This window comes from Vidua macroura, chromosome 8 (genome assembly GCF_024509145.1).
Source record: "Vidua macroura isolate BioBank_ID:100142 chromosome 8, ASM2450914v1, whole genome shotgun sequence".
Classification (NCBI taxonomy): domain Eukaryota; kingdom Metazoa; phylum Chordata; class Aves; order Passeriformes; family Viduidae; genus Vidua; species Vidua macroura.
This window is the reverse complement of record NC_071578.1, coordinates 12,000,648-12,025,751: the sequence shown is the minus strand read 5'-3', so window position 1 is coordinate 12,025,751 and position 25,104 is coordinate 12,000,648. Positions and strand designations below refer to the sequence as shown.

Below are 25,104 nucleotides of genomic sequence, written 5' to 3'. Positions count from 1 at the left end.
TACAAATGTTTTGATTTTAAGATGTCTGCAGAAATAACACATTGGAAAAGTTATGTTAATTGTGAATCTTCAAATGTGAGGCAACCAAAGTAACACTTCTCTGAAGTGAAATTTCTTTCAGATTAGGATTTCCCACTGTATACTATGAAGCCACCACTTAAAATTGTGCTTATTTTTTTTTTGTTTTCACAAGCATCCATTTGTTACTGTTACTTCAAATAAACCAATAAGAGAATTGATTGCAGAAGCTAAGGCTGAAGTTACAGAAGAAGTTGAAGATGGTAAAGATGAGGATGAAGAAGAGGAAACAGAAAATTCTCTGGTCAGTTTAAAATTTACTTTTTTCAATATGCTGTCACAAATTTCCCATGGAGAATTCAGTTTCAGGTGTATTAGCCCAACTTTGACATCAGATCTTCTAGGAATAACATCATAAGCATACTCTAAACTTATTACAAAATAGGTAGCCAGCAGTTTCAAAATTAGCACGTTTGAACTCCTTAAAAACTACTGATAAATAATAGCTAAGAAAGACTAACTAACGTCTTAAAATTTTTAAATGTATATGTGATATTTTAAAAATGGGATACTGATTTTTATGTAAATGGTTTTACGTCATAATGACTGGGTGAATGAGGAAATGTGTGTTTGTATTCCATAAAGTATTTAAAAGATTAAGAAAAGTATTTGACTATTATGCTGTAAACTAAGTTTGTGATTTTACAGTGTGACTCTCAAAGAGTAGGAAAAAAAGCACATATTTTATAATGAATGTAGTTCTAAAGATGCTTTAAGAATCTTAGAGCGTGAGTGTGGTTGCTGAGAGGGAAAACTGTGATGTCCAGGGAGGGGGTGCAGGCTGGAGAGTGCCCAGGCTGTGTGCTCCCTGTGCCTCCCAGAGCTGCTGTTCCTGCACTGCTGGAGAAGCCAAGTACTCAAGCAGGTGCCTCCATTTCCCCCTCACCCATCTGCACGTTCCTCACGGCCCCTGGCGTCCTTACTGCGTTCCCAGTCCATCCCACGGGCTCCAAACGTGCATCCCCAGCAGCTCCCCTCCCGTGGATGAGCTGCCAAGCCATCCATCCAGGAGGGCTGGAGTGAAGTCCACCCTGGGACTCAGTCAAGTGTCTCACAAGCAGCATTGTAGCAAAGTGTGAGGTAGAGCCCTTCACGTTACTACCTTGGGGTAGTTTTAAACACTCCTGGAAGATCAACACTAAAATTTTTGAGCAATTACACAAAGAAATATCTTAAATGCAATTTTGACTTAAAACAGAAAGTCTGTATGCTTGGGAAATCCTTAAGGTAGGGAATGCACAATCAAACCTGTGCCTGCTGCAACAGCTAATCTACAATGTTCCGTATGGCAAATCAAAAGCCTGATCTGCAAATTACAGGGTTCCAGCAGTAGATACAGACAGACAGATATCACAATCACTTTGAAGAGTGAAAGGGCAATTGTGGTTAAAATGATGCTTTATTACTATATTCTTTTGGATGTCTCTATGGAATCTGATAACATTTATTCATATTCTGGCGGTGGCAATTTCTACAGTGAGGTAACTGTTTCTGTTCTAGTTTTGTACTGCCACTTAATCAGATCTGCTGGAGGTTTTCACCATTTTAATGAGGTTTCAACATGATTAAAACCAGATAAAAAGTTTTCAGGCATTTTTATCCAAGAGCACAAAGTGAAGCAGAAGAAGGATGTAATACTGCCTTTTATCAGTGCTGCACTAAAGCTAGTTTCTTCCTTGCCCAGCTGGCACAAAGTTAAGTCTTTCAAATCCAGCTGTAGCTGAGACTGTTGAGAAGCTGAACTGATTAAAAAAAAGAGATGTGAAAAGAAAAAGACCCTTGAAGAGTAGCTGATGACCATGATCCCTTTCCCTTGATCACAGCGAAACTTTCTGTTCAGAGCCTGTCTGCAGTTCATGCGCTTGTTCTGTGATAGTCCAAGGGAAGGACTCTGAGGTTATCAAATTCATATAACTGCATGTGAATACAATATTGATGTCTGTTTACATATTCTTCCATAAAACTGTGCTTTAAGTTACAAAATGATTGAATGTTTTTCTTGCTTAAATTTTTTAGCAGTTACCTGCAGAGAAACGTGCATCCTCTGACCTTAGTATTGCCAGCTCTGAAGAGGATAAACTTTCACAGAATGCTTCTGTCCTGGAATCTCTCTCTGAGAAAACAGAAAGTAATGCAGTTGAGGACAAAACAACTGGAGATGAATCTGAGGATATTAAATTTGGGAAAACAGCTGATAACATACATGATACTCCTGTTAGCGATGTGAAAGTGCAGAACGGTTCTTTGCCATCTGGTGAAGATGAACAAGGAAAAATGGTGCCAGCAGAAAAGAATACAGAAGGCCTGGAAAAAATGCATGAGGATACAGAACTCCATAAGGGAGGTAAAGAACTTGATGTGGAAATAAAGAATGAACCTAACTTAGAGAAAGAAAATTCCATGGCAGATGAACAGATAGAAGATGACAAACTGGAAGTAGTACCTGTAACTGAAGATAGGGTAGAAACTGAAGAAGGCATTTCTAAGGAAAGTGGTGAAAAAGAAGAGGAGAAGATAATGGATCACTTGGATGGTGAGGAAGAAAAGGTCCCTGCAGAAAATAGAAATACAGAGCAAAAGGAAGATAAAGGTGAAGCTCAGAAAGAGGCAGTAATAGATACCACTACAGAAGCTCTGCCTAATGCTACAGTTAAAGTGTCTGATGAAGAAAAGGAACTAATAAAGCACGGAATTGACAACATTAAGGAGATAGGTGCTATTGCTGAAACACCCATCAGTGATGGGGATGAAATACCTGAGGTGGAGGATAAGCCAGTGGAAAGTCAGGCTAAGCAGGTCCATGAGATAATCAGCTCTGAAGAAACTCTATCAGAAAGCCAAGATACAGTGATTGAAGTAGACAAGAAACTGGCAGAAAGTGAAAATGAGGGTATCAGTAATATAAACAGCACAGAGGAAACAAAGATCAAAGACTCTGGAAAAGATATTGTAGACCAGAAGGCATTACAGACTAAACCTGAGGATATTCCTGATAAACTGGGGGATAAACTGACTGATATGGACCAAAATTCAGGAGAGCGCGGACCTGAGAATATACAGGAAAACAACATCCAGGTAGTCAAAGAACATCCGGCAGTTACCTCAGATGAAATAATGAAGAATAAGCTTCAAGACAATGTCAGTGAACAAGCTGATGACTCTGAAGTCACTCCAGTCCCCAGTATTAGTATTAGCACTGAAGAAAATGAGAAGGTCAAAACAGATAATCAAGGCAATACTGAGACTTTGCAGCAACTGGAATCGGAGAATTTGAAGGAAAATGATGCGGATTCAGGCACTGGTTCTACAGCTGATAACAGCAGCATTGATTTGAACTTGTCCATTTCTAGTTTCCTTAGTAAAAACAAAGAGACTGGATCAATATCTTTACAGGTAAGTGTAAGCATATATTTTTTAACATAAAAATATTCATGTGAGTGTAACCCTGAAATTATCTCCAAGTGTTACCTTTGCTACAAATAAAAATATTGAGGGAGAAACCAGTATGACACATATATACAAAGTTTTGTAGAAACCAAAGTATTCTAAATTGCACCATACAACAATGTCTGGATTAGTTATGCTAATTAGTTTCTTACTGTGTTGCATAATAATATAACCCATAAAAGGAAGTGTAATAATATTAAAAATGAAGATTTGTGAAGGTTGTAGGTCAGAGCTGATACTCAAGAAGACCAGCTAAATGCACAGAATTCTTGTGCAATGAGAAAAATCTCTTGGAACATCTAATCTTATACTGAATTCCTGTTGCTTCCATCTTCTGTCTCTCTGTTTGGATTTGGGACACCCAAGGCAGACATTCTGCTGGATTTGTTTATCCCAGTCAGTGTTCCTGTGGCTGTACTGTGTCCATGCAGTTATGTCACTATGAATGAGCTTACTCAGAGGAAGCAAATTCCAGACTATGAACTTTATTTGTAGTCTTTGTATTAAAATGAATATAGACATGTTAGGGTAGTAACTGTGTAACATGAGCTTGAGTGGAGGAAAAACAAACCTAGAAAAGTAACCAAACAAAAAAATCATAGATTGGCATAGCTGTGCTAAACACGAGGGTGTTTGCAGTTGCCCTGACACAATGGAGATGGTGCAGTTTCAGCTGGGGTCCCTCTCTTCTTGCAGTGAAACAACAGCAGCTCTGACAACTGAGACTTCTCCAGTTGTCAGCAACATCATTATATGGTTTTTGGCTAATATGTATCAATAAAAAAATAAACACATTGTTTATGTCCAAAGCAGGAGGAAGTAGGTAAGTAAATTGTTATGCTGTTTCAGAACTGGTTTTCAGAATTAAATACCTGTTGGCGGCTGGGGAAATCATGGTCAAAAACAAACAGTAAATGTAGCTGTCTTCAGCTCTGGAAAATAAAACTTCATCAGTTCTCTTCAGAGTTTCTGGCTTTTTTTTTTTCTTCTGGTACTTTGGATAATCAATAATTGCAGTTTTCCTTTCCTTACTAGAAAGTTTCAGTTTATTGGAATTTTCAAATTCTCACTTGATTAGTGACGCACCTGGTAAGTGAGAAGGACTCTTACTGTATAGAAGACATTCCCAGAATTATTTGATATAATTCAATATTAAGAAAAAGGGGAAAAAAGAATATAACTGAAACAAATACATAACAACTTACCAATGCTTAATTTAGGAAACTAGAAGGCAGAAGAAAACATTAAAGAAAACTCGGAAATTTGTTGTTGATGGAGTCGAAGTGAGTGTAACCACATCAAAAATAGTTACTGAAAATGATTCAAAAAGTGAAGAAATGCGATTTTTACGGTAAGTGTTTCTAAAAGTAAAATTTTTCAAGAGGTTACCAGCTGATATTTTTTTCTTTGAATAAAACAAGGTGGCTATTGTTCTTATTTCAGTTATATTTGGGGATTAATTTACTTTTTTTTTAGTAGAAGTGAATGTAAAGTGTTTCTTACTAAGACAATCAGTTCAAAATTAGTTTTACTGGGCCCAAGTTGTCAATGGTCCTTTTGGTCTTTTGTTGTTTTCCACTTCTTTTGTTTTCCCATCAGTATTAAGTGTTCTTTCTCCTTATTAGACGTCAAGAGCTCAGAGAGCTGAGACTTCTTCAGAAAGAGGAGCAGAGAGCCCAACAGCAGCTCAGCAATAAGCTTCTGCAGCAGCGAGAGCAGATGTACAGACGTTTTGAACAGGAAATGACAGTAAGTTTCTGCATTTTGCTGCTCTTAAAATATGACATCTTGATGGAATAGGCAGAATAGTGCTAACAGCACTCAGGTGTTTCCTGCCATGATGGCTCTAGCTTAGCCTTCATTCTTAAATAAAAGGCAATATTTGCCATTGTGGGGTGACCAGCTTGTGCTGGGGCTTGCCTGCCACAACAGTCCATCATGGCCTTTCCCTGGTGTGCTACAGCACTTCACTTAACAGGACTTAGCTTTCTAAGAAAAGGTGCCAAATAATTTTTACAGAGTAAAAAGCGACAGTATGATCAAGAGATAGAGAACCTGGAAAAGCAGCAGAAGCAGACAATTGAGCGCCTGGAGCAGGAGCACACAAATCGCTTACGGGATGAAGCAAAGCGCATCAAGGCTGAGCAGGAGAAGGAGTTGTCCAAATTCCAGAATGTGCTGAAAAACAAAAAAAAAGAGGTAAGAGACAATACTGATATAGAAAATAAGGAAAATGGGCATAGCAAACAGTTGAGATTAGGTCTCCCAGAAGTCTTGTCAAACCTGTGCTGTACTGAGGTTTGGAAGTGTCACTACCAGTCAGAATTGTTTCTCTTGTTTTACTGCCTCAAGTGAAATAGAAACAGCTGACAGGTATTGATTTAATCTAGAAAAGGTCATCAAGTTAGATGATTTTGTTTTTCACAGAATATTTAATAAAATATTTCCTCTCAAATACTAAATCAAGAAAAAGTATTTTCATAGATTATGAAAAAACCCCAGCTATAGTTACTTAGTAAATACTTAACAAATTATAATTTTGAAGACAATAATTTCAGTTTTGTTTTGTTTTTGTTAATTTCTTAAATTTTTTAATTGAATGTGTGCTGTAATTGTTTAGAATTTCTTTATATGAAGTGATAGCAATAATATGAATTTGGTTTGTTAGCTCAAAAAGGAAAGTCAGGAGAGAGAGGTCTGGAGAACCTAAAATCTTTTACAGTTAATTTCATCAATATCATACAGTTAAGGCAAAAAGACTGACACTGACAACTGGTGCAATTAATTTACTTGCATTAGATTAAGAAAAGGTGATATGTTTCCATATGGATTTTGCATCTTAAAAGCTGTTTTATTTCATTTTTGGTTCAATTGCATAGTGCCCATTTGTATATAAATGTCTCTGGTGTTTGCTCTGATAGTTACTAGACTCAGATTTCTTTAGAAAGCTGAACTGTCAATGCTTTTGCATAGAATAAACCCGTAGCACTTGTGCATTGATAAATAAGTTGTATTCCGTTTGAACTGTATGCCCATATGTAAATAACAATTTTTCTTCTTTTGCGGTACCTCTTGCATTTTGAGTCTCTCTCTGTTCACTGGTGATTGGGTCCTACGTGGGAAATTGGGAGAATTTTACATATTGCTCTGAGCTAAAAGCAGTTCTTTCATGGACAAAGGAATAGCATGTGGTGATTTGGACTCTGTTTTCTGATGATGCTTCCACTATTAAACAAACAGGCATTTGTCTCTGGGTGCACAGTTTTGTGTTTAAAGCTTAAAAAGGCGATGTACAGTTTGAAGGAAAATGCAGCTGCTGCTCTAAAACTATCCATATTATATTGGAGTGTACAATGCTACATTTTTGTATTTGTGAAAAACAAAACTCAATCAGCAAATTAACAGATTAATAGTCAGTTGATTTAGCCAGGTTATATTTAGAATCTTTCTGCTAATCTTGTCTAATTCACCGTGTACTGAAACACGTTCCATCCCAGCATACGTGTCACAAAAAGTTTCGAAAACACTCTTATTTATTGGTGGGTTTTGCTTTAAATTCTTCAGAACCAAACACAACCAAATAATGTTTTGTTTGCTTGTATGATTATTTTGAAGACATAAGTTGTGTAGATGTCATTTATGGTTAGAGACACAAATAACGACATCTTGTAAATTCAGGTTAGAGACAGTGTCAGAAATAGCTGGTTTTCAATGGAAGTAATTTTAAGCTTCCAACCATTTTTCACAGCTTTATGTGAGGTAACATACTCTGTAGTCCTTTTGCCATAGTGTTTCAAGAAAATACCACTTTTGCAGGTGGTGGTTTTCTTAACTATTGACTCTTCTGGCAGCTGCATGGAAGCACAAGTGAGGCACTGCCATTTGTGAGGGCACTGGGCAGCATTTGCATGCAAAAAGCACTGGCACATCCCTCCTCTCTGCACTGCTGGCATGCATAAAGCACCTATTGTTCTTTCTCTTTTCATTAAGCTCTTTCACTAAACTAACATCCCTGCCACTGAAGTAATGCATGCTTCCCACTATCTCTAGTGCTTGACCTGCATGTCCCTATGTTCACAGTAGTGCTTGCTGTGGAGACAAAGTGTTCTTTTTGCCACCTTCTGCATGCTTATATACACTGTAGGTTTTATGTGAAGTGGAGAAAGCACCAAAAGAGCTGAGAAAAGAGCTCATGAAACGCAAGAAAGAGGAGCTTGCACAAAGCCAGCATGCTCAGGTAACAACGGCAGCTTCAAGCTACTAAAATACAAAAGGCAGCAGTATTCACACAGCTTGATGATTTCACTTCTTGTTGTTGTTGAGTGAATATGGAACTTAACTCAAACTAACCCTACAAACTGCTCTCTTTCTTCAAGTACTCCCATGTCACATCTTAGACTGAACTGGGTAGAAATGTAAGAGCAGCGGTTGCCAGGTTTGTACTGTCAAGTGTAGGATTTTATGTGCTCTACTGAAAAAGAATGGTATTTTTCTACAGCAAGTTTATTTACACTATTTTTATGAGTGGTAAGTACTCCATGGGTCCTTCGGATTTTAAAGGTTATAGTCAGGAGGAAGTTTTGAACTACACAAGTGCAGAGGAGGAAAATTTATCTAATATGTAAGCATGAGACATCTTGTTTATAGGAGCAGAACAGATTAGGTAAAATGTTATTTAAATGTCAAAGTGTAGGTGTATAATAACTTGACAAAACATCATCTGTGATTTCATGCCTTCAGACTTGCTGCTTTTCTATGACCTGGCTAGAAAGAGGGCTAGTATTTTAGAAAAATACTGTCTTTGTGATGGCCACAGCTTGTACAGAGTGAATTTGAACCACAGCACAGCAGGTTTGGATTGAGTAACTCAAAGATTAAATGTTTATGTGAGTGACCTAGTAGAAAATAATAGCAACCAAAGATACCCATCTTTAAACTTTTTAAGGAAACAAAAACCTAATTTTTCATAGTGTTTGTAGGGACATGGTTAATTTCCTTTGCTGCTTTCAATTTGTTGAAGAGAGATGAAAGAAGATTTTAAATGTGAAATATCCTTACTTGGAATGACAAGAGCTAAACAAGGTGCAGCTGTTTAGTTTTAGAATATCTAGAACTTCCATCAGCATCTACTTGTGTGATTAGCCTTGACATTTCAAATGTTTATTACTAATGTACTGCAGATCTCATTTCTTCCCTTTTTAAAGAATAGAAATACATTTCACTATATTATGACACAGAATTACATTGTGTCCCACAGGGTGTTGCTCAGGTTATGATTCAGTCTTTTCAGTTGTCTTCATGTACGCTTTTCAACGCACAAATGCAGGATGTAAGTCTTAAAATGCAACACAGTGCAAGTTTATCTTCCTAATTTTTCAGATGTGTGTTTTCTCTTCTGCTCATATGTGCTGATCAATGTCACTGCTGTCTCCAAACTGGTTAGCACCAATTTAGGTAATTGTGCACTATCAATTGTCAAAAGTTCCAAAAGACAGTAGTTACTCACTCTGAGCAAAACACTGAGGGTTCACACAGGCAACATATTTGTTCAGCACATGTGAGAAACATTGTGTGACTTGTATGCTGTGTGTGCAGTGAAACCATGTATTTTAAAGATATTTGAGTTTATTTTAAGATACTTACTGGGCATAACCAAGTGGTACTTTGAAAAAGGTTGGCTGCCTTGAACTGTCTGCCTTTAAACCACCCAATACATTCTTCAGTAAAGTCGGTGACATTTATTTTATTTGATACTTGAGTAGATGTGAGAAGTGGAAAGGCCACCGTGTTTCCTGAGATTGCCTAGTTTATCTTACAGCACTAGCAGGTATAAAACTTCATAAGAGTTACTCTGTAGAGAGCAGCAATGATATTTAAATGATTAAATGTGTAAAGCTCAAGCATAATCACTTTTTGACCACGACTACACTTGTACAGCTTTCCCCCACTCCCTCCAAATCAAAAATCTCCCAGCAGATTAAACATAGTGTTAATTATGTGTCTGCACTTCAGAATATTCAACTTGTAGTAGTCTTTTTAACCTTTTCAAGTATAAAGGGAAAAACCAGGATTTTTTGTCCCTCTATAAATTTGGTTAGGTGTGTCTGACTTAATTTACAGACATCACCTTCCAGTTCTTTTTGTACCCTGAGGTCTGTTACTGTCAGCTTAATTCACCTCTGGTTTTATGTTACCTGTCTCAGTGTAACTCTGCTGTCCACTAAGAGACATGAAAGCGTCATCTATGAATAACTTTATGTGAAGATGAAAACCAGGATTTTTCTGGTCAAAATAAAAAGTACTTTTAATGAACATTTAATTCCATTTGTTATGGACGTGAGCAGCCCACCTTGGCTCTGATAAGACCCTGCCATTGTCCTTTCTTTTGGCCTTGATACCATGCTAGAAGCATCTGATTCAGTTTCTTGTTTTAAGGCAGGTGTGAGTGTGTGTGTGTGCATGCTTGCATGCTCATAGCTGTGGTTTTTAATAGTTGGAAAGAAGAAAGGCAACAGTAGGTCTTGGGGCGTGGGAGGGGGGACTCAGTGCTGTCTGCTTTTCATGATGGGATGTAACAGTGATAGCCCTGGATAATGGGAAGATGCAGGTGATAAACCCCTTTGTGAGGAGCCAGCTCAGCTCAGGTGTGAGCGGGTTATGGCCCTGCAGAACCATGGGGTGTCTATGCACTGGTCCTACAGAACTCCCAGCCTCAACAGCCCTGCCCTAAGGACAAGATGAACCGCACAGATCTGAAACCCACCTGTGTAAATAAATAGGCTTTAGCTAATCACCCAAAGCAGAATAACCATATGTACCTTTATTTTCTTACACACATGAATAATTAACCCTTTTTAGAATGAGATCATTTAGATTGAGTATTGTCTTTGCTAGCTTTGAATCTGCAACTTGTTCTGAGGAGAGACGAGATGGAATGAGTTGCAGATGACTGGCTAGATTGTTACCTTTAGTCTTATTTCAGAAGGTATTATTTAAACATGAATATGCTCTTACCTACTCTGTACAAAAAAATACAAAAGATGGATAATTTGATAGCCAAGGCACGCTAGCTCAAATTTCATAAATGTATTTGTTTTCATATATAGCTAATGCTGAGAGAACTGGGAGTTTCAATAACATGTAATGTGGTTAGAAGAACCCAATTTAATTTACTTCTATTGGTTTTTACCAGGAGCAGGAGTTTGTGCAGAAACAGCAACAAGAACTGGATGCATCTCTGAAGAAAATAATTCAGCAGCAGAAGACAGAACTGGCCACCATTGAAAGAGATTGCCTCAACAACAAACAGCAGCTCATGAGAGGTACCCAGCACCAGGCTCTCCCTTTGAAACAGGCACTGGTGTTTAGTAAAACAATGGTCTTTCTTCACTTTATGAAACCAAAAACCTTCATGACTTATCTAGAACTGTAACAAAAACTTTTGCTATGAAACAGCATTTTTTTTAAAATGTACTTATGCCACTTCTGAATATAGACCAGGAGGTTGGAAAGTACAGGATGGGATTGCAATTCCTGAACCAACCTTGCTCTTTTTTCCAGCTCGTGAAGCTGCATTCTGGGAGCTGGAGGAGCGGCACCTACAGGAGAAACACCAGCTCCTCAAGCAGCAGCTCAAGGATCAGTACTTCATGCAGAGGCACCAGCTGCTTAAGAGGCATGAAAAAGTTAGTGTTGACTTTGGCACTTTCTCTTGTGTATTATAATATCATTTTTTAAATCAAGTAATCTTAGGATCTCTCCTGGTGCTGTATGTTTGCACAGACAAGACCCAGACAAGTATTTTGAAGATGTTATGTGCTCTATTGAAATTTTAAAAAATCTTACTCACCTTACTTGAATAGCTTAGTAATATATAAAGTATAAATTATGATATATAAAAAACCCCAAATTCTGCTTATCCACCAAAACCGATTTTGATTTGTGTTTAAACAAATCTGTTCAGAAGTAAGTAATCCTGGAATTAAATTAGCAGAATGAACTGGATTAGCTTCTGGGCAAGTAGCTGACAACTGTCTCTTTATAGCTAAATCCTTATTTTCCACAAGGCACTTTGGTTTTAATAGAATACATGAAAGCAAATAGTTCAGTTTCTGAAAATGTAAACCAGTAGGTAGGTGTTTGAGGATCTCTTGGTGATCAAGGCATGAGCAGCCTCTACTGAAGGCTTGTTCTGTCCACTCTGGTTTACCCCATGTGAGCTGTTGCTTTCCCCATTTTTTTTAAGCAAACTGCCCCTCCACAGCTGTAGCCCAGAAGTTCAGTTAAACAAAAAGGAGTTTTTCCTTTTGAATAACAGGCTTTGTAAAAGGCAGCGCAGGAGTTGAGTAAGCACTGGTAAAATATATGTGTATTTACATTTATTAGAGAATTTTCTTTGGGTTGGGCAAGATCCAGAACTCTCTAGAAGCAGCCCCTCCTCCCCACTGTTAACTCCTGGGGCTGGGAATGGTTTCTGCTGGGAGGCACTGACTCTCACCAGGGACTTAATAATGGAAAGAGATGCACACTGTTTAACATCACAACTACTGTGTAATATTTCCACATGGTTAACGTTTCAGGAAACAGAACAAATGCAGAGGTATAATCAACGCCTTATAGAGGAGTTAAAGAACAAGCAAACTCAGGAAAGAGCCAGACTGCCTAAAATCCAGCGAAGTGAAGCAAAGACTCGGATGGCCATGTTTAAGAAAAGTTTAAGAATCAATTCATTTGCCTCTCCAGACCAAGATCGTGAAAAAATTAAGCAGGTAATCAATAAGTTATTATTTAATAGTTTTAATAGTGTAAATGCTGAATGTGAGGTAAATGTGAGGATGGAATAGAGTGCACTCTCACAAGTTCTCAGATGGTACCAAACTGGGTTGATGCACTGGATGGGGTCAGAGGAACTCATCCTTCCCTGCTGCTCTGGTCAGCCTCTTCTGAAGTGCTGGGTCCAGTCCTGGGCTTCCCAGTACAAGTCAGACACGGATTTATTGGAGCGAGTCGTGCAAAGGGCCTTGAAGATGGCTGAGAGACTCAAGTGTCTTGTTACACGAGGAGTCACCTGGGGTACCTGGGCTGCTCAGGAGGGTTTTATCCATGTGTATAAGTACCCAACAGAGGGAGCAAAGAAGGTGGAGCCAGCCTTTTCCCAGTGGTGCCCAGTGACAGGGTGAGACAGCAGCCACAGTTGAAATATGGAAAATCCAACTTCAACATGAGAAAACATTTTTGTAGTGGGAAGATGGTCAAACACTGGAGCAGGTTGTCCAGAGAGCTTGTAGAGATGCTCAGAGCCCAACAGGACACAGTCCTGCACACCCTCCTCCTGGTGACCCTGCTTTGAGTAGGGAGGTTGATCTTTGCAGATCCCTTCCAACCTCAACTGTTCAGTGATTCTGTGAAACATTTTTAAGGATGCTTGATTTTTGTGAGCTTTTGAACTAAAGCTGTAGGTATTCACTCATTCTTTAAAAGGGAATGCTGTGCAGAGGTTGAGAGGTTTGCTTTCTAATGCACCACAGTCACAAATCATGTTTCATATGGTGAGAACTGGAAGGATGAAAAATGTGGAAAATATGGTCTCCTGTAGCTGTTTAACACCAGCCTAAACCAATGCTTGCAGCTGCACTGCTGTGTCACAGCTTCAGAGGGAGGTAATTTCAGGAATCTGGAAGTGAAATGTGCTGCATTTTAAGGAAAAATCAGAGTGCAGACAGAGAAATGGAATTAAAACTGTAGGGAACTTCCTTTGTAAGAATTTAAAAAAGAAAACATAGAGAAAATTACTGCTTAAATCTTCTAGAACTGTTCTTCTCAGTATGTGTTCATTCTATTAGATGCAGTTTTTTGACTAATGCAAACTGTTTTATTCAGAGGCACCATATAAATAATCTCTTATTTTTAATTTTAGTTTGCTGTTCAAGAAGAAAAGAGGCAGAAAAATGAGAGACTGGCGCAGCATCAAAAACACGAAAACCAAATGCGGGACCTTCAGTTGCAGTGTGAAGCAAACATCAGGGAACTGCATCAGTTACAGGTTAAAAATAGATGATAATAAATGACCATTCAGTTAGAAGACTTAAGTTAATACGAGATGCAGGCAAAGCAGAAACACCTTTCCTTAATTTTTACTGTATAGTTTTTCCAGCTTTGTTTTCAAAGGCCTGCAGTGCACTGCTTTCCAGATTCATATGTTCCCATCAATTAATGAAGACTCATTTTAAATTAAGAAGAGCATGAACCAGAAGCAGATGATCCCTTCTGGAATATCTGTCAAGTTCCCAGGGCTATTTTCTGTGGGCAGCATTTCCTTTTAACCCGGTTTTGCTGGCATGTCATTAATCAGAACAGAGGTAGGCAGCACCAGGCATTACTCACTAGTAGTTTGCAGCAATACAGGAATGAGGAGGTTTCTACCAAGAGCTGCCACTTGCGTGTGAACTTCTGGAAGGTACTTAGAAGGAATTCTCTTCTTGTGATAAGGAGCTCTGATTTGTCTCTTTGGGGTATGCATTTTGTAAAAGTTTCTGCTGGATACCAGAGGCCAGATCTCCTTTTCTGTTAAATCAGCTTTTCCCAGTTTCAGGGACACAAGGCAGTTTTAAAGCATTAAATGATCACCTGCTGATAACCTTTGCTTAGAGAAATCATGCAGTGACCAACGAAGCTCATTCTACTCTATTCACTTTCTTACATCCTGCAAAAACAGTCCCTGGCTGTGCCACTAATATGCCCCAGTAAATCCCCAAGTACCGTGGGAGCCTTGTGAGAGTTTCAGCTCCAGTAAAATAGAGCAGATTAGGGCTGCTCTGAGCTTCACAAGGAAAACTGGCCCTTTGCTGCACTCAGGTCCAGCCAAGTGCTTGTTGTTTGTGTTGCTGTGATTCTGTGCTCTGCATCAGACCCATTTGGGACTGGAACCCTAGAAACACAACCACTGCCAACTGCTTTTAAAAAAAGTGCAGAGACCAAATAATTGATTATTTTCTTGTCATGCTTCAGAAGTCCTCTGAAAGTGAGGCAGATGCCTGGGTACCTTACTGAGAGAAATGTGAAGCTGAGGTGTGGTTTGAGCCTTTCCATAGGGCAATCCTGAGGCTGCTTCTGCAACCACCTTTGTCTCTTCTCTAAGTTCCATTTGTGTGTCTCAGCTCTTGGCACCAAGAGTTGAAATATTTCCAAAAAACAGCTTCCTTTTTAATGTAATTGGTTTTAATAAATTATACAGACTGTCTTTAAAAAGCAAAGCAGAAATGCTGCGTGACCTTGACAAGCATCATTAGGCAGTGAAACACAGTTTTGAGTAACACTCTCAGCAGCTGCCTTAATGATGCTCAGCAGTGTATTTGGATTTACGAGTGTTTCTTATCTCAATTGGCTCCGATGGAAAGATCAGCTTTTGAAAACACAGCCTTGTAACATACTTTCATCTTGTAATTATTCACGTCACTATTTACACGGAATAAGCTAATTAGAAAGAATTAGGACAACATATGTCACTGTACAAATGTTCAGTTGCCTAATCTGAATTAGTTTTACATAAGGATTATCTTGTTTTAAGAATGAAAAATGCCATCTACTGGTTGAGCATGAGACTCAGAAGCTAAAAGAGCTGGATGAAGAGCACAGCCAAGAACTGAAGGAATGGAGAGAGAAATTGAGACCAAGAAAAAAGGTAAATGGGAGCGGTTCATGAATCAGGAAATTATCAAGGGTTTGATCTAGAAAACACAGACTCTACAAAAGTATTGCAGATGAGGAGAGTCAAGCTGCTGTACAAAGCTGTTGCAGTTCACTGTATAATAAAAGATGTTTAAAAAATTGCATAAGCTGAGCAAAGGGCAGGTGAACCAAAACAGGCTGGATGTTACCAGCCTCTTTGCAGGGCTCCCACCTGCAGCACATGTGTGCAGGTTTGCATGGAAAACTTAGCTGGAGGTAAATCTGGGGCTAGGAATTTATTTCAGAAGCCAGTCAGTTACTACAAAAATTGAGTGATATATAGCAGACATATAGCTGGTGGTGGAGGTTGGTCTTGGGGGATTATTTTATTTTAAAAGGGAACATAGTAGAGTTTCACACGGTTCAGAGATTGATCAGACAAAATGTCTCCACAATAATGGGTTTCTTGTACTTTGCCTTGTTAATCCTGTGACAATCTGATTTTGGTTTTAGATGCTGGAAGAAGAATTTGCCAGAAAACTGCAGGAACAGGAAGTTTTCTTTAAAATGACTGGAGAATCTGAATGCCTTAATCCTTCAACACAAAGCCGGATTTCCAAATTCTACCCAATCCCCAGTCTTCACTCCACTGGGTCGTAACTCTGGGAACTTCTGTAGGTTTTTCGGTGTTTGGAATTCTCCCTCCTGACGGCCTAACCCGACTTACCCGCGGCGTATGAACATCGGGGACCTCGCGTGTCTTGTTTTCAGTGGAGACAATCAGTGTCAGGAACGGTTTCTTCACTCCCCTGAACAGAAGAAACAAACCAAGTGTTGGTGTACAGTGGTATTGTTACGTCCTTCAGATGTTTCAAGACTAAGTGGGCTTTTTATCCCAGTCTCTAAAAGTACGTTACCTACAGTTTTGACTTTAAGCCTGAAATACTAATTATGCTCTTTCTCATCACAAGAAAAAATGGTTTCTCATCTGAACATTTAAATGGTGTAATATTAGTTCTGCTACTGTGTTTTTAAGCATCAGATTTCTCCATGAGAGAATTCCACAATTAAAACTGCCATGAGAGTTTTAAAATTTTATAATGTGAGCAGTGTCTTCATGGCAAGGACTGAAACTAATTACTAAGAACATGCCAGCAATCAGAAAAACAAACCCTTATGTATAAACACAATTGGCAAAAGCAAAAGCCTTTGCAACTTCTTTTGAAAGAAACCTCTGGCATAAATTAAACTGAGCTGATCTCCATGACATGTTTTGTCCATTAGTTCCATAATGAAATGGGGTGCTAGTTTAATTAATACAGTGCCTGAAACACTTAGATATGCTGATCCTGGCAACAGGATACTGTTTTGTCATTTAAAAACACAAAACTCCTTAGCGTTGCTGTTACTGTACAAAACAAGATTTCTTGCTGCTACTGCCATTTTTGTTGTAAATCCTCACCCTAAAATATTTTGCACTAAAATATGTAAAGGTGAAAGAAATGCTAACTTTAAAATGCACAGTTTATTATTTTCTTTAGGTATTACATACAGGTGGTTAGTTCTACAAATTGAAAAACTGTAGAATGTATTTTTTAGAAAGCGGTGTGCAAAATGCACGTGGTTTCTCTAACTGTACCTGGAATGGGTAGAGCCATTGTTCTGTTCTTACCAAAGCCTGTTCATTTGAACTCCATCACAGAAGTGGAGGTGAATGGTCATATTTATAAATAACCATGGCTAAAGTCTGATTTCACTAGCACTAGAAATGTTAGATTCCGTTTCGGTTTTTTTTTTTTTTTTAAGTCATTTTATTTTAAGGAAAGATTTAAGTTAAATATACAGACAAATTCCTTTATGAAGCTGGGTGTTTTGCTTTTGTGTTGCCACCTACTAACATAGGCAGGTTTTATTTTTTGAGTTCCTAAATGTACCCTAAGTTATTTGCCTGACTGATCTGTAGTGGGAAATCTGAACTGTGTCTCCTATAGCGGGGTAGGGAAATACAGCTGTATTAGGTCACTCTTGCTGCACTCCTTTTGCTGGATAGAGGTTGAGTCATATCAGGACAGTGTTACAAGCTGTACTTGGGTATGCTGGAGCTCCATTTGTAAAATAGTATTTTTCTGTCTTTTGAGGCCTGACTTTCTCTGGTATCTTTGGGCATCAACTGCACCCATTTTGTTTGCTTGCTTTGACTGTGCAACTGGTGCCCATTCCGTGGCGTTCATTTCATGGGAACAGTGTTGCTGCATGGCAATGAACATAGGACTTTAATCAGCTGTGGTTGAAACCTTGGATGCTGAAATCCTTGGACGTTGAACCAGTATCTTCTCAATGAAGACACTTAATTTACAGCACAGTAAAAAAAAATTGGAAAATGCATGTTTTAATTTAAATTTTGTAACTTTTTGATAGCATAATTACTTTAATAGCTAGCCTTAATTTCTGGCATTTTATTATTTTAAATGTGTATTGTGTACTGTTGTAAATTCACACACCATATCTCTAGAATGTTCTTTGTTGCTAAATGCAAAGTTTTTTGAATTGTTTGTTTAGTAAGGAGAAACAAGTCTTTGAAGACCTTTTGCTTTTTAAGCTCCACCTTCATAAATTGACTGTTACTAAGATACCATTAAATAATCTTCATCTCTATTTAACAGAATTTGTTTGCAATTTTGTATGAAGTAGGCTCAGTGCTTTACCTGGGGAGTAGGCAGGGCAGGCAGATTTTCTCTTCTGGATTATGTCTACATTCATCCTCAGTAAATCCTCACAGGGAAATGTTAATAATCTTCTCCTTACGTTTTCGGTGGTTTCAGTGATACATTACTAATATGTATTGGCATTCTGTTTACCTCTGTCTGAATCGCTTACATCTTTTATTTGAAGATCCTTTTCACACAGGCCCTGCAATCTGATCTCATTGTAAATTGCACAAATAACTGTAACTGAGCTCTGGGATGAAGGGAGGGATCGGATGTGGCAGTGGAAGCCTTGCTCAGGTCTCCAGGTGGGGAGCCCTGTGAAGCACCTGCAGCCTTGTGAACTGGGTTGAGAATTAATACCAAGCATGAGTGATAACAAGAACTAGCCTGGGTACTTACACATCTAGACTGATAAAATTGGATTTAAGTGTTGCAGAATGTGAGAGAGGTGTTACAATATTGTATCAGTGTCAGAAAATTCAATTCAAATTAAATTTAGTCTCGCGTAGGCCTAAAAGACATCTCCTGAGATGCGAAATCCAATCTTGGTACTATCTCACATCACCTCCCTAATGAATGTTAGCAGCTCCATCTCCAGGGTGGCAATGTGTGTTTTCTGCAGCCAAAACAATGTACTTACAAGTTCTTACTGTTTGGCAGATCTCATTGTCCCCACACACTCCTCCAAAGCTGACCACAAATCAGTATTTGCTCACCAATGTGTTTTACTACATTGTAATTTCTGTCCACAGGAAAACAAGAAAAGGCAATAAATCCCAGGGCTGCAGTGCTGTGTGTGGGTTGTCCTCCTGTGTTTACAACTGATCCTCATGGAAAACCTGCCTGCAGGGCCTCAGCCTCACACCATGTGCTTCCCAAGCTCTGAAAGTACATTTTGCACTGCTTAAGGCATCCAGGGACATTGGGGGCTAAAGGTCTTCGGGTCCACCTGCTACCTGTTTTTATGAGATTCTGGCTGAGGAGGGCTTACCAACCCAGGGGAAAATGGGCTGTGGCAGCTCTTGATCTTCTGAAGTTCCAGGGGAACTTTGCTGCTTATTTTATTTTATGAAGAAGAAATACTCCAGCATTTGATCCTCTCTGATCCCCATAAAACACATTTTCCTTCTCCAAGCACTCTGCTGTCGCTGGTGTATACATGAGAACTATATACAGCACGTAAAGATACCATAACTGGAGTTGTTATTCATATGATTGATTATGTAAGTCTGGATTTATAAACACCTTCTGAAGGAAAACCTTTATTTGAATTGGCACCTGAATTCAAATTCCCTGCTGGCAGGGCTGCACTGTCCTGACCATCAGCATTCACTCAAGAGTGATTTTTCACATCACATTAAAAACTGATGTTCAGTCTGAGCTGCACCCTTTTTTCCAGGAAATCTTTTAAGCTAACACTCTTTTAAAATTGCATTCATTATCAATATCTGATCTATCACACAGTTAAAGAAATTATTCTTCTGTCACAGAGGACTTTATGATAACTCTATTCTACTGAATTATTTTCCTTAAAAATTGGAAACATAGCACCTTAACTAAGAGCTAAGCAAAGCAGCAATGAAATCGCTTTTATCACACCGTCTCTTTTGTGACAGCAGTATCACATAGGAAGTTGATTCTCCAATTGAAATAGTATCTGCCTTGCAAGTATTTCAAGCTTGCTTTGGTATAGGACAGATTCATATAGGTGGTTTAAATTCAGGCACTTGAGTTCACTTTTAGGCAGCCTGATTTTCAGAGCTGTTGTGCAGCTGTAGCTCCCAGACCTCAGAAATACATCATTGTTGAAAACTGAAATGTACAAATAAGCTTGGTGCTAGTTGCTTCCACTGATCTACTGCTTCTTGGTTCATCTGCTGTGGGGAAGAGGGGTAAGTTTGAGGACAGTGACTCTCTGGTTGTTGGAGGCAAGGGCAGGGAGGAGTGTTTAGGACCATCATTGTGTCAGTAAGTTCTATGTTAGCATTTATACTCTGGTCATTTTACGTCAAAATCTGTACTTCTGGATCTCTGAAATTTCCTTCCATTGATGTGTCCATGCAAATTGCCCATTCCCAGGCTACTTCTGCCATCTTCACAGCAGTTTAAATAAGATTAGAGAGAATTAACCTTCCTTGTTCACAGGCAAGCCAAGGCCAGAATGCCCCATCATTTCTCAGTCTTGACAAAGATGAGAACAGATAAAGGGAAGGAGAAGATAAAGGAAATTACAGTGTTTCTTTTACAGAACTTTTACTTGTTCTGCATCCCCTTTCTCCAGCTCAGTCCTCACATGCTGTTTCCTGTAGCTCCTTTGCACATCTGTTGTCTGGGCAGTCAGTGGTGCCAGAGGAAAACCCCTTAAGCAAAAACACACTCATGCCCAACCCATGAGAAAGGGCTCTTGTGCTTTCCCTGTACTGAAAGCAGAAGGAACTGGCTGAGTCCAGGGTTACCCTGATTTAACAAAGTCTTCCACGCTTACAATTAGGTGGTAAAGCTTCTTTGGTAATGAGAATCAGTCCTAAAATGGTGGAAAGAACAGAAACTAGGAAGGGACATGGAGTGGCATCTAATGTTGAGCTGTCATACCATTTTCTGTAGGAAGCCAAGCAGAGCAGGAGCATCCTGTGACAAAACACATGCCTGAGGCACTGTTGGCCTCGTGTTCTCCCACCAGTTTGTTGAATGTTTTGTGTTAACTGCAAACCAAGTTATTTTTGCCTTACAAAAAGCAACCAAAAATCATGAGATGGATGAATAATTGGCTAAGGGTCTCTGTACAGCTAGTGTACAGCTTGTGGAAGTGAACTTGCAGTAGCAGCCATACAACAGTTCTGAGAGTTTTTTTGTCTTGTTTTTCAAAGTAATTTGATTTCATGGCTTTCTGTAGAATATTGTAATAATTCTGCTGTAAATACAATAAAATCACAGTTTGCTGAGATCGCCTCAGTTTTGTTGATGGAAAACTTGCATGAAATACAAGTGATTTGTACAAGTGTTTGAGTGAAGGGGATGATTTACAATGTTTAAAATAATGGAGTATAAAAGTATTTAATGTTGTGCCATTGTATTTACCATTGTACCTCAGACCCATCTCAGGTGCCTCACCCTGCCCCACAACAACCTGCAAACACAGAATGGCCATCCTCAATAGTTCAGGGATGGGGTTAAAAACACACTTTAATTGGGCTGTTTACATTAAAGATTATTTTTCACCAGTGTTTAAAAAAACAGAAAAAAAATACAAAAATATTTTTAAAAGATAAACAAATTATGTTTAAAAGTGCTTTGGTTCGGCCCATATGTCCTGTCTCGCTGTGCTGCTGTAAACGGGCTCCACTTGGGGTTGGCAGAGCTTGTGGAGAGGGAATCCCAGGGTGGTGCAAGCCCAGGGTTTTTCACGGGACTTTGTGGGCTGCATGTGATCCCTGACAAACCATGCATTTGGTGGGGATGGGATTTTTTTTTTTTTTTTTCTGCATAGTTGGCTAGTTGTTAAAAATCCCAGGTTTTTATATATCTGGGAGTAGTACAAGAAGCCTGGACTAGGTGAGACAGGAAGCCCTTGTCAGCCCAAGGACATCAGCCTGAGAGCTCAGGGGCACGAAGCCAACCATCAGTAACAGGAGCAAACACCCCACACTAGGGCCATGCTGGACACACACAAGGACATTCGGATCTGAACTATCAACTCTAAGGGGTCAGCTGAGCAGTGAGGATGTTTTAGCATTAAGGCAGTGAAGACTCAGGCTAATTTTCTACAGGCTGCTGGGAATGCTGCCCTGTGCAGAACTGAGCTACCTCTTTCCTTAAACACCAACAGTTCTTCTTTTTCTTCTGCCAACATACAGTTGTTCACCTGGGGACCAGAAAAATCAAAAGGAGGGTTAGTTGAAAAGACCATATAAAAAGACAAAAGATCCAAACCAAAAAACTGAGGCTGTGTTTTCCAGCTATTCCCAGGGATGGGCTGGTGCCACTTGTGACAGTCAAATCCTGCTCTCCTGGGGATGGCAGGTGTTCCTACCTTTCTCTCCCTTCTCTCCTTTTGGTCCCCTTTGCCCATGTCGTCCTGGTGGGCCCATTGGCCCAGGGTCACCTGAAGGAATGAGAAGACCAAGTTTGCCCTTGAGCACAAGTGATCCACAGACAGGGACGGGCCACAGGAAGGGACACCAAGTCAGGACAATGTTTTGGCTGAGATCCTGAAGGTGCCACGTTCACTGTGAGAGGGTGTGACCTCGAGCAGTGCTATGACCTCTGTGGTCACAATGCTGCTTCCTGGGCATCACAAGGCTGAAGAGGGAAAGGATGGCAAGCCTTACCTTTGGGTCCAGGATAACCCCTCTCTCCCTTTTCACCGGGTGGCCCCTGGATGGCACCATGTGCTGGAGAGGGAGATGAAGGAGAGAGTGAATGAATGGGAGAAACCACTGCCCACTCAGAGAAGCTGTGAGTCACACTGGAAGGACATTTCTCTTGGTTAGATGGGATTAGACTGACAGCAAGGTTTTTAAACAGGGTTTTGGTCCCAACAAAGTTCCAAGGACAGGCTGTGATGTCATTTCACCAGCACTGCTCTGTCACTTTCTCTGGATGCCCTGGCTGTCACTAGGGCTGGAGTTGGCCCATGCTCAGGATGGGGAATCTGAGAGCAGAGCAAGCACCTGGCTCATATTTCTGTATGTGTGCCAGTGTAGCCACATTAAAATGGGCCACAGAGCTTGTAAGCACAGAGGCCTTCAGGGTTTGGGATGAGCTTCCTAACAATAGTGGTAAAAACTGATGTCCTTCCTAATGGTAAGACTGCACCTCCCCAGCAAGGAAGGAAGGAGATGTAAAGACCATCCACTTTCAACTCTGCAACTTGACTTTTGCAGTGTGAGAAGATCAATAGGTTTGTGAGAGGTTGAGGAGATGTAATATGCATGAGCCAGAAATGCCAAGCCAAAATATCACTCACTTCTAAAGAAGTCCATGAGGTCTGCGGTGACATTGCCATAGGCTGCAAAGACCTTGCTGATGCCAGGGGGACCAGGAGGGCCTGGGGGACCTGCAGGTCCCTGTGCAGTGTAAGACATCAGGTCCTGGAGAATACCTTGGCCTGTGGAATTAAAGATGTCGTTTGAAAGGAGCTCTGGGAGAGCTGTGGCTGCATGCTGAGGCAGAAGGTGTAAGGGAGAGATGTAGGCAGCAGGAAGGAGAGTGAAGTGAACAGCGTGTCCAGGCACAGGGGGTTTGGAGTTGGAGGCTGGGATAGGAAGGGTCAGGATGAGCAGGCATTGCACTCACTCTGGAGGCTCTCTGACACACGGAGTGCCAGCTCGTTGTAATCCAGGGAACCAGTGAAGGAGTTGCTGTAGGATCTGCTCGACGCTGCTGATCTCCTGTGTGATTCCTCCTCTGTCAGCAGCCCATCGAAAGACCCATCTGTGCCCATGGAGGCATCGTAAGCGCCATCGCTGCCCACAGAGGCATGGTAAGAGGATCTGCTGCTCATGGAGCTGCCATACGAGCTGCCTGTGCCCAGTGAGCCCCCGTGGGAGCCCTCAGCACCAAGGGATCCTCCATGCAAGTGCTCAGAAGCTCGTAAGCCTTGGTATGATGAAGACATAGACCCAGACACAAAGCCACTGTCTCCTTTGGGTCCCGGTGGTCCCGGTGGTCCCTGTGGCCCAGGGGGCCCTGAGATGTAGCTTCGAACTTCATCACCTACAAAATACAAGGGGGGAACTTCAGGGACACTGGGCTTGACAGAGATCCTGTGCTACCACCTGAATGAAGACCGGAGTGTGAAGTTCTGTCCCACCAACCATCAGTGACCCTCATCCAGTGCCATTTCTCAGGCAGCAGGCACATGTCAACATTGAACTTCACAGATGGTAAGACACCCTCCTCCTTCCCATCTCTCCCACAATTTTGTGTGCCCAATCTTAGGAACATGCCCAATGATTTTGCAGAAGGCTGCACTCCTCAGGCCAATTTCAGCACTTCTGCCAAAAGAGCCCTTCTGTGACCAGTTTGCCGAAACTGAGGTGTTTTTCAAAGCCTGCCCTGGATGACTTGCCAGGATTAGCTCAGACCATTGGTGCTTCACAGCTAGCTCAGTGCTGCCTTCCAACCCCTCCATTATCCATCCTCTGTGGGCAGTGTTTGCCAAAGAAAATGCTTTTCCCTTGGTAAAACTCCGCTGGTGACCTTACTAGGGACCCAGGTTCAGCACAGGCCAACTGTAACTACCCAGTGCTTGTCCCTGTTGTCTCACAACACAGACTTTGGCTGGCAGTTGGACTGAAAAGAAAAAAGCCTACAGGCTGCAGCACACTTGTGTAGACCTGGCTGTAGAGGGAAGGCATTGCTGTAGCCCCAGTTCAGGGAAGGCTACAGGAATGTCTGCTGTGGCAGAGCCAGTCACCTACACAAGGTAAAGCATGTCTTAGGATGTGTGCAGGAAGGATGGGTGGTATTCCCTTACTCTTCAGGTACTGGATCAGCTCACTCCTGAACTCGTCACTGTTGGTGATGTCAGCATAGGACAGGAGGCCTGTTCCCGAGAAACCTGGTGGTCCTGGTGGGCCAGGAGGGCCAGGTGGGCCCTGGACTCCAGAAAGGGAAGAGTATCCAACATCTTGAGAGAAAGAAAGAATTATTTTCCATCAATGAGAGGATAAGGAAATTTCACATGTTTGGGGATCTTGAAAGTTTAAAGGCTCCAACCCCGACTTCCATCCCTTTACAGACAACACTGACAAAATTCTTTTCTTTATAGTGACTTTGTTTCCAGTAGGCAGTCACATTCCTGCTAAGCTAAATCTCAGCCTCAAGTCCCCCCAGCATCTAAAAACAGAATCACCCTGGCAGCTGTGAGAAACACAAATGCTTTACTTTGAAGGTAGGCAGAGATGTCCTCCAGGGAGGTGCCTGGTGATCCAGGGATCCCTGGAGGTCCTGGAGGGCCTGCAGGACCAGGGGGCCCAACAACACCACTGAATTCAGAGTCTGTAAGACACAAGGGAAGAAAAGAAGTCACCCAAACAGCCACAACCCTAGTGTATGTTCCTTGACAATACAGGTTATGCCAGATACAGCCAAGTAGTAGGGTTTTTTTGTCACTAGTACCTCCTGGTGCATCCTTCTTGGTGCACCCCACTTCCCTGCATTTAGATGTCACATTGGACAGTCAGGTGATTCCAAAGAGAGT

General features: G+C 40.7%; 2 protein-coding genes across 5 annotated transcripts in view; one reads left to right on the top strand and one right to left on the bottom strand.

Annotated features, from left to right (window-relative positions):
* SLK (STE20 like kinase) overlaps nucleotides 1–20,842 on the top strand; it is a 49,410-nt gene extending 28,568 nt beyond the window's left edge. Inside the window, exons 8-19 of one of the 3 annotated variants that reach the window (XM_053984338.1) lie at nucleotides 194–322; nucleotides 2,098–3,471; nucleotides 4,746–4,876; nucleotides 5,151–5,274; nucleotides 5,545–5,724; nucleotides 7,670–7,762; nucleotides 10,718–10,847; nucleotides 11,086–11,210; nucleotides 12,105–12,293; nucleotides 13,442–13,567; nucleotides 15,092–15,205; nucleotides 15,706–20,842. In XM_053984338.1, coding sequence (XP_053840313.1) covers nucleotides 194–322; nucleotides 2,098–3,471; nucleotides 4,746–4,876; nucleotides 5,151–5,274; nucleotides 5,545–5,724; nucleotides 7,670–7,762; nucleotides 10,718–10,847; nucleotides 11,086–11,210; nucleotides 12,105–12,293; nucleotides 13,442–13,567; nucleotides 15,092–15,205; nucleotides 15,706–15,852 — 2,862 coding nt within the window. In that variant the 3' untranslated portion in view covers nucleotides 15,853–20,842. Of the gene's footprint in view, nucleotides 1–193; nucleotides 323–2,094; nucleotides 3,472–4,745; nucleotides 4,877–5,150; nucleotides 5,275–5,544; nucleotides 5,725–7,669; nucleotides 7,763–10,717; nucleotides 10,848–11,085; nucleotides 11,211–12,104; nucleotides 12,294–13,441; nucleotides 13,568–15,091; nucleotides 15,206–15,705 lie in introns of all 3 variants that reach the window. The other 2 variants (XM_053984336.1, XM_053984339.1) reach the window with 2 other exon arrangements.
* Nucleotides 20,843–21,065: 223 nt separating this feature from the next.
* Nucleotides 21,066–25,104, bottom strand: part of COL17A1 (collagen type XVII alpha 1 chain) — a 39,485-nt gene continuing 35,446 nt past the window's right edge. Inside the window, exons 51-57 of one of the 2 annotated variants that reach the window (XM_053984334.1) lie at nucleotides 24,789–24,902; nucleotides 24,379–24,531; nucleotides 23,196–23,615; nucleotides 22,867–23,007; nucleotides 22,229–22,291; nucleotides 21,931–22,002; nucleotides 21,066–21,762 (exon numbers count right to left, since the gene is read on the bottom strand). In XM_053984334.1, coding sequence (XP_053840309.1) covers nucleotides 21,713–21,762; nucleotides 21,931–22,002; nucleotides 22,229–22,291; nucleotides 22,867–23,007; nucleotides 23,196–23,615; nucleotides 24,379–24,531; nucleotides 24,789–24,902 — 1,013 coding nt within the window. In that variant the 3' untranslated portion in view covers nucleotides 21,066–21,712. The remainder of the gene's footprint in view (nucleotides 21,763–21,930; nucleotides 22,003–22,228; nucleotides 22,292–22,866; nucleotides 23,008–23,195; nucleotides 23,616–24,378; nucleotides 24,532–24,788; nucleotides 24,903–25,104) is intronic. The other variant, XM_053984335.1, reaches the window with a different exon arrangement.